This window comes from Sinocyclocheilus rhinocerous, unplaced genomic scaffold (genome assembly GCF_001515625.1).
Source record: "Sinocyclocheilus rhinocerous isolate Xijiao unplaced genomic scaffold, SAMN03320098_v1.1 scaffold1259, whole genome shotgun sequence".
Classification (NCBI taxonomy): Eukaryota; Metazoa; Chordata; class Actinopteri; order Cypriniformes; family Cyprinidae; genus Sinocyclocheilus; species Sinocyclocheilus rhinocerous.
In genome coordinates this window covers 802,471-811,354 of record NW_015650717.1, presented here as the reverse complement: position 1 = coordinate 811,354, position 8,884 = coordinate 802,471, and the positions used below count along the sequence as shown (strand labels likewise).

General features: G+C 34.6%; 1 protein-coding gene across 12 annotated transcripts in view; it reads left to right on the top strand.

The window, feature by feature from the left end:
• The window catches only part of LOC107712528 (tropomyosin alpha-1 chain-like), a 22,316-nt gene extending 13,794 nt beyond the window's left edge, over positions 1-8,522 (top strand). For 5 of the 12 annotated variants that reach the window (XM_016517830.1, XM_016517829.1, XM_016517825.1 and 2 more), the window contains 3 exons: positions 593-655; positions 885-954; positions 8,362-8,522. In XM_016517830.1, the coding sequence (XP_016373316.1) occupies positions 593-655; positions 885-954; positions 8,362-8,444 (216 nt within the window). In that variant the 3' untranslated portion in view covers positions 8,445-8,522. Of the gene's footprint in view, positions 1-592; positions 656-884; positions 955-3,378; positions 3,865-5,175; positions 5,419-8,361 lie in introns of those variants that run through there. The other 7 variants (XM_016517827.1, XM_016517821.1, XM_016517823.1 and 4 more) reach the window with 3 other exon arrangements.
• Positions 8,523-8,884: the final 362 nt, after the last annotated feature.

The following is an 8,884-nucleotide window of genomic DNA, read 5'->3' as shown; positions in this document are numbered from 1 at the left end:
GTTATGCAAATCTTCCCACATTGTGACGTAGACATGTGGGGGCGTGTTTAAACGAGGCATTTTAGGAGGGCTTGGACAAGTCTTAAACCCAAAGAGATATTCTTTATAAAAGTTAAGACTTTAGTCTTTGCAACTTTAGGGATCTTATCTATTCACGAACCGCTTGTAACACTCCAAAGAGAAAGGAAAACTTGAAATTGCATCATATGACCCCTTTAAATATATACGTGTGTGTGTGTATAAATGTGTACAGTACATACTCGTCATGTAAACAACATTAAACAACATATTAAAGATACAAACGAACACATTTTCATCTGTGAAAATAGTCCCACATCTTTGGTAATTTACATGTCAGCGGTTTTTATCTATGGATTACACAGTCTGTGTATATATATATATATATATTCAGGAACATTGGCATGCGAAAGATATGAGATATCAGTCCTAGATATGAGAATTGGAGAAAAAAATTCTGGTTTATGTGCAGTAACAAAGCCTAAGAGTGTTATTGAGCGGAGTGCTAATGTAGTGTTAAATGCTCATGTGCTGGTGTGTGTTTTGACGTCTGTCCCTCTTATGATGTCTTCAGTACTCACAGAAAGAAGACAAATACGAGGAGGAGATCAAGGTCCTCACTGACAAACTAAAGGAGGTATGAACATCTTTCATGATATTTAGTCATCCTTCTGTCCAGGGGAGGCAAGTATATCAAGTCTTGTATCACTATATGAATAGTTTTAGATCACTGTTACTGTGTATATTTCACACACAATAATAACTTATCTGATTAGATTTTTTCTCCACCAGTTCTGGGCATTTAAATACTTTTTTTAGCTACAAATGACTGTCCCAGCAGTCTCAATGATTTATTTCTGCTGCAGGCCGAGACCCGTGCCGAGTTCTCTGAGAGGTCAGTCACCAAGCTTGAGAAGACCATTGATGACCTTGAAGGTACGACTTTCGTTCATTCGAGTCATTTCAGCCCCTGTCAAATTTTCATTCATACGTGTGATTGTGAAGTATTCAGAGCGACTACTCCTTTCGCTTCAGGTCATAAAGCTTTCAGCCTTTTTATTTATTTTTTTTACCGTCATTCTGTTCCTCAAACCTTCTGCCCTACTGGCCTTCTTTCAGCTTCCTTATCGGTTCAGTCGCACAATTAAGCATCACCTCTTTCGGAGAGACCAGTCATTGTGCAGATCCACACACACAGACTTCACATTGTTTTGTAAGATGACACTCGTGTTACTGAGGTCCAATTACACGCAGCATTTAAACTTGATTAGGCTTTTATAAGCTGCTGTTAAATAGTCTTCTCCTGTTCTGCACGTATTTGGATTTACACAAGCCCAAGTTCATTTTCATAACTGTACCGCCGTATTTGCACTTTGTTAATGTATCTGTGATAATTCAATATCCCGGTCAGAGAGGCATCAGTAAGAACCTTAACGGGGATAGTTTATCCAAAAATGAAAACTGTTATTTATTTGCGTTCATGTCGAACCTGTTTTATTTAATTTATTTCTGTGGAACAAACACAGATAGTTCACACATGAATTCCCTGAGTGCTCCCTTCCCATAATAGGAACTGAAAATTAGTCCCAAAATGACAATAAAAGCACCATGAAGGAATATTTACACAACTGTTTAAGTATTTTTTTTTTTTTTTTTTTTCCACGTAAGAAATGGTTTTATTCATAGAGGACGCATTAAATTGATCAAAAGTTACAGTACAGATTTGTTACAAGAGATTTCTGTTTTACATAAATGCTGTTTCTATTCTTTAAAGAATCCTGAAAAAAATGCATTACGGGTTCCAGAAAAATAAGCAGCATAACTGCTTTCTAAGTCGATAATGTTTTTGCGCAGAAAATCAGTATAGAGTGATTTCTGAAGGATCATGTGACACTGAAGACTGGAGTAATGAAGCTGAAAATTCAGCTTTGCATTACAAGAATAAATTACATTTTAAAATATATTCAAATAGAAAACAGTTATTTTAAATTATAATAATATTTCACGATTTTTCTGTATTTTTGATCAAATAAATGCAGCTTTGGTGAACAGACTTATTTCAAAAATATTTTTACATTTAAAGTGCATTTATTTCATATTATTGGTATGTGTTAAAACACAACCTGACAAAGTACTGTAAAAGTAGTCCGTAGCTATGTTTCCATCCAAAGTTACGAAATAAACTTGTGCGCAAAATTGGAATATCGCATAAAACATTTGCGAATAAAGCACGGTTTCCATCCAGTGAGTTGAAGAGTACAAAAGCGTCACTTCCTGATTAACTTAAATATCACGAAGAGAAATTTAATTTGCTGCATTAGGAGAAGGCACTGTTTATAATAATTTATTACAATAAATTACGAGCTTCAGAGCGCACAGATGAAGCATGGTCATGTAATCTTATTTTCGGAGCCTGCTGTTTGGGAACGCAGTGCTTGAAGTTAATTATAACGAAGCACTTTGACGAGACTTTGCCCAAGCATTTTAGAATGACAAAACTAGCATCTCAGACGCTGTGCAATGAGATCAGTCCATTGGTCGGTCCAGGTATGCTGTCCCATCGCAAAGTCACATGATGCGCATGAAGGAATTTATTTGGTAAAATTGTTTCCATCGATTTTATGTGCATGTTTTCTTACCGGATAAGAAAATTATCCTACTTATTTGAGCGCGTAAGTTTGTTTATTTATTTATTTTTAAATGCGCATCTTGGCGTTTCCATCCAAAATACGCATAAAAATAGGTGGATGGAAACATAGCTAATGACTTTTGCACTATATAAAAAGTATATAAAATATTAAAAACATGAAGGTTTGACAAATGACTAGAAACACAGAAACCAGTGGCACCTGGAATGACATCTAGAAAAGCCATAATGAGTTAAATGAGATTTAAAAGCTTCAACAGGTGGGAAAAGTGCATTCTGGGCATTTTGCTGACATTGTTTTCCACTGAAGAATTAAAGTCCTACAGGTTTTAAATGAATGACATGAGTGAATAAATCATGACAGAATTCATTTAACATCTCGTTAAGTGACCTGTGAGCAACCCTGTTTGGGGTTTCACGGTGACTCTGACGAATTTGTCATGGTCTTTGCCTTGTTTCAGTTCCTTTCCATTCCTCCTTAACTTTATTTTCTGTTTTCCCTCCTCTCTCTCTCTCTCTCTCTCTCTCTCTCTCTCTCTCGCTCTCGCTCTCGCTCTGTCTTCACGTCACTCTCTCGCTGTCTGTCACTCGGTTCACCGGGGCTCGTCTTGCCACTGGATTGGATGCTTCACTCCTGCACCTGTTTTTATCCCTTCCCTCCACCTCTTACTCTGTCTCCCCTCCATCAAACACACCGTCCCGAATCCCGATAGATGAGTTGTATTCCCAGAAACTCAAGTACAAAGCCATCAGCGAGGAGCTGGACCACGCTCTCAACGACATGACTTCAATGTAATTCATCTGCGGTCTCTGCCTGTGCCTGTGCCCCTCCCCCATTACCCATAATCCCCCTCTCACCCTCTCTGAATAAGGTCTTGTATCATCAGTTCACACACTATATGACTCATTCTTCTGTTTAAAAACTCTATCTCTAACTCTACAATGCTTATGGTTCCTGTACTGTTATTTGAGGTATTTGAAGTATTTGCTTATTGCAAATTTGTCCATGGGTGTTAATGTTAAGGCCATGGCTTGTAGAGTCAGTGTATAGGAGTTTTGTGATTGGAATTCATAACTATTGTATTACTTCATTTGAAATAATATTGTGAGAAAACAAAACTCCTAACTCTCAAATGTTTCATTCAATTGTTGCTGGTCAGTACTAGGTCTGGGTGATATAGCTTTAAAAGTTAGTTTATTTATATTTTGTTATATAAATGTAAAATTAAAATCTTTGTAAAACATTAAATTAAATATATAAACATTACTTCAACATATGCTGATAACGGTATAAAGCTAACTGTTTTAATTTATTCCCTTAATATTTCTCTTGTGGCCCGTACATGGTTAAAAAAAAATTAGAAGAAACGTATTTGGTGTTAAACAGGTTGTTTTTGAAAGTCGGCACTTTAAATAGGCTAAATTAAGCTTTTTATTTCATTGATTTTTATTTATGACTGCAGTGTTAATATTTTAATTATAGGCCTATAATTAATTGTATAATAGACCTGTTTTAAAAGACCTTTTTTAAAACATTTTAATTGAGGAGCAAATAGCCTTATCTTTTGTTATCCTCGCAGCGTGTCAGTTATGTGGTAATAAAAATAAGAATGTAACAGGGCTACATTAATTGAAAATGCCAAATCCTCTTAATATTGCCAATAGTTGATGTTTTTGACAATATCTCTGGCTATCGTCGATACAAGATCCTCGTCTTTCGACGCACCCCAGCACTTTTAAGCTCCTTCATTTTCCAAATGTAATAGGATTAGTCCAACGAATCGTTCAGTTTGTAATGCGTACCGAACCGAAAGCCTCGTACCGAATGGTTCAATACGTGTATTGTTACACCGTGTGTGTGTGTATGTATACATGCAATTATTTTTCACGATTTTTCTCTATTTTTGATCAAATAAATGCAGCCTCAGTGAACATGGGAATTTCAAAAACAATAAAAAAATCTTACCAACCCCAAACCTAAAAGGTAAAGTGTAAATTAACAAACAGGGATTTAGTCCGTTAACCATCTTTAAAAATGTTAACAATATTCAGGATATTGGTTAATTTTAAAACACAATAATATAGAAAGATGGACTATATCACCCAGCCTACTGGCAGTACTGGGAAGTCTTAACCCCAAAGCATGTGATACAGTCAGAAATGCACCACGGTTTTACAGTGGGAAGCGTTTCATGCTCCGTGACTTCCTGTGTGTGGTGTTTCTTCTCCTTTGGTGTAAATTCATCTACTAACAAGGTCTTCTTCTGTTCAGAAGACAGGCCCAAAGCCTGCCATGTAGAGATCTACATCTCTGATCCCATCTGTCCACATCACGTATGATGTTGTCTCATATGTCGTAGTTGTTTAGGAGCGTGAGCTGCTTGGTAAGTCAGCCGTGTGGTGGTTTGGCTCCCCTCTATGGCTGTTCAGCATTAGTGTTAGCCGGAGACGTTTCTGATATACGAGATTAATGGAGACTCTGTATAATAAGCACCCCCCCCCCCGCGCAGATAAATTGTTCATCGAAGATGCGTCCCGCCGGCTGAATGACTTCACTCTGCTCTTTCCAGCCTTTCTTTTCCTCTCATCCCTCTACATTGTGTTTTGTTCTCCATCTCTTCTTGTACAGAACCTTTAATTCTTTCAGCTTCATGTAAAACTATGTAAACGTCTCATTTTTGTTCTTTATTTCCTTTTCATTTCTATGTGCTTTTATTGCTGTGGCTCAAATAAAGTCAGAAGCACTGGTAGAAGTCCTGGGTTTCTTCTATGGTTATTGTATGAGCTCTTGTTCGTTAAGTGTTTAATAAAGGCGATCTTTTCATGTGGGGAACGTTCCTAAAGCACTGCGTGTTGGCTTCCCCATATTTACATGTTAGGCAAATTCATCCTCTCCTACTATTCAAATTTCTGTGGCTTTTTAATCAGGTTTTCTCAGGGAAGTAGATGACGGTCAATTCTGTTCTAACGTCTCTTCATTAAACCGCATGATTACCTGTCATTTATAAGCTGTGCTAGTAGTAAAGTTCCTGTGGTGATAAACCTATTCTCTCTGTTTGAGAATAGCTAGCATCATCACTAATAGTTAGGGTTGTGGTTTTAAACAAACCACTAACAGAATATGAAATAAGTATTCAACTCCACTGAAAATGAATCATATGTCAAATAGTACTGCGTGTTGAGGAGAGATCTCATAGACTTGCATTACGAGAGCGGATCTGAGCCGTGTCTGTGAGGATGTTATGTCTAATAGAGAGAGCACCCTAGCAACAGTTTCTTCAGAAAATGTAAAAGTTACATTTTTTATATTATGGAATAACACCAGATCCTATTATTATTACATAATCTGAGTAAATTGTTGCTATAATGGTGTTTTAAAACCAATTCCCCACATTTTACTGTAGGAGAACAGTGTTGCAATTGATATCTAAAAAATAATGTAACATTTTTAAAGCCGTAAAATGTGTATGTAAATTTGATATTTAACGTTTTTATTTTATTTTAAGTGCTTTGAGTATTTAAAGTTCAAATGCATGTTGTCACTAGTGAGAACAGATGACTATTTTTGTTTTCTCAAAGTCAGCTCTAGCTGTTAATCTTCTGTTTACATATTCTACGAAGGCATTAGAATTCAAATCCAAGTACAGTGAATGTCATTCCAATGCTAGTTAGGGATCTACAATAAGGGTTTTTTCTTCTGCTTGCTTTGTGGCATGAAAAATAATTATATTATGATTTATACATTATAATTAGTAATTTATAAAGTAATTTACTTTCATTTACATATATTAATTTTTAATTTACATAAAATTTTAAGCTCTATTTTTTTTATAATAGCTGAAGTTCTGTAATATAGGTATAATGTAACTGAAAAGGATTGCATACAGTGATTGCATACTTCCTTAGATTAATGATTTGTTCAACATTTCCAAGACTGTCAAGTAATTTGCCGCACACACCACACTGTATGACTTGTTACACTGGGCCGTTCTTATTGTTGAGCTCTGCTGGTGAGTATATGAGCTCTGTGTCCTTCTGTCTGATCCATCTGAATCACCTCCTCCAGGTTGGTTTGAGTCTGAATGAAACGCTACTAACCTGCAGCTGTTCTCATTTCTTCTTCACTCTGTTCTTTCTGTGTTTCTCTCTTTCTCTCGTCTTAACCTGCTGCCGCTCCTGTAGACCATCTCTACCAGCAACTCGAGAAAAACCGCCATCTCTCTAATGAGCTAAGAATGGCCTTGAATGAGGACTAAAACTAGTGTGGACTTTGTTTGGTTCTTATCGCCAAATGGTGTCTAAAATGAATGCTGTTGTGAATGAAAGTTCAAGGAACGTGTTTTTGTAACAAAGTTACACTTGCTGCCTTCAAGTCATGTTGGAAAGATGATAATTGCGAGCTGAGATTTACCACAAAATAACATTGTTTGTATGTTGCATTTTGTTCACTATTGAATTTTTATTTCATTATTTAAAATTAACTATTTAGTTTAAATACTTCAAATGTTTATTAAATTGTTTTTCTTTGCCGTTCCAAAAAACTGTTCAAGAAAAAATAAATGGCCAACCTTTTTATATTAATTTAAATATTTAAACTATAGTATTACATGTATAATTTAATATACTGCTATTTAAATATTTAAACTATATATTATAAATTTAATATAATTTAGAAATGTAAACATTAAATTCTGTTAAAAATATTGTGATTTTTTTTTTCTTTGCTTTTCATTGTTTAAAAAAATCCTTTGTTCTGTACATAATTTTTATATATATATATATATATATATAATTAGTGCTGTCAAACGATTAATCGTGATTAATCGCATCGAAAATAAGTTCGTTTACATAATGTGTGTGTACTGTGTATATTTATTATGTATATATAAAGAGACACATAAGCATATATTTGGAAAATATTTACTTATATTTACGTGTATATATTTATATTCATATAAATAATGTCATAAAATATATTTAATATTTAAACGTAACATGTTTTTCTTAAATATACATGCGCGCGCGTGTGTGTGTGTATTTATATATACATAATAAATATACACCGTATGAACACACATTATGTAAACAAACTTATTTTGGATGCGAGTAATCGTTTGACAGCACATATAATTTTTCCGATACATTATATAAATCACTTTTCCTATGCTCTTAATTGTCAAGAAAAAAAAACGTCCTGACTTTGTTCATACTTTATATTTAATAGTATTTTTAATGTATTAAAAAAAATTATTAGTATACATTATTTAAATTCTAATTTATCCTTTGCTCTGAATTATGTCGGGAAAAGACAAGAGAAAAAACACCCTGTTCAGTGAAAGAGAAATTGACCAGTGCATCTATTTTATTGCAAACCAAAATCAATAAAATGCCATTTCCGAACTCATCCCAGATCTTGAAGGCAGCATGTGGATAATGTATGGCTAGCACTTTAATCAGGATGTCATCTAATGCCTTTTGCTTTATGCAAGAGTCAGCACTCTTTTACTGTGTCCGTCATAAATTTATATATTAACACATGTATATCACTATAGTGTATCTCAGTTATGGATATTTATATGAAAGCATGAACAGAGCGTGTGAACTATGTATGTTCAATGCTCAAGGCATCCACTGCATGTTATTCCCTACATGCTTTGCACTGATATTAACGTGTCTTTCACTTGATGTTCTAACAGAGAAACTCTCACATGCTAAAGAAGAGAACCTCGATATGAACCAGATGTTGGAACAGACTCTATTGGAGCTGAATAACATGTGAATCCTGCTCACGTAATCATGACGATGTCTGCATTTTGTCTTTTTTTTTTTTTTTTTTCATCCTGACAATTATCAGATTGAGTAACATGTGCCATTTGTTACAAAAGCTTTAGTTTTCCTTGTATTTTATTTTATTTTTATGTAATATTATGGTACATGTTTGTTTTATTCTTTTTTTTTTTTTTTTCCTGACAGTTATCAGATTGAATAACATGTGCCATTTGTTACAAAAAGCTTTAGTCTACCTTGTATTTTATTTTATGTAATAATATGGTACGTGTTTGTTTTTATTCTGGTTGTGCACAAAGTTAGCAACAATTGCACTTAATTCAATATATGCACATAACGGTTCTAGTGGACACGTCGAGTCTGAAGCCAAGCTGAATTATAATTGAGCGGGGTTTTATTTTCTTTTTTATCGTGTACGTGGGATTAGGTTGT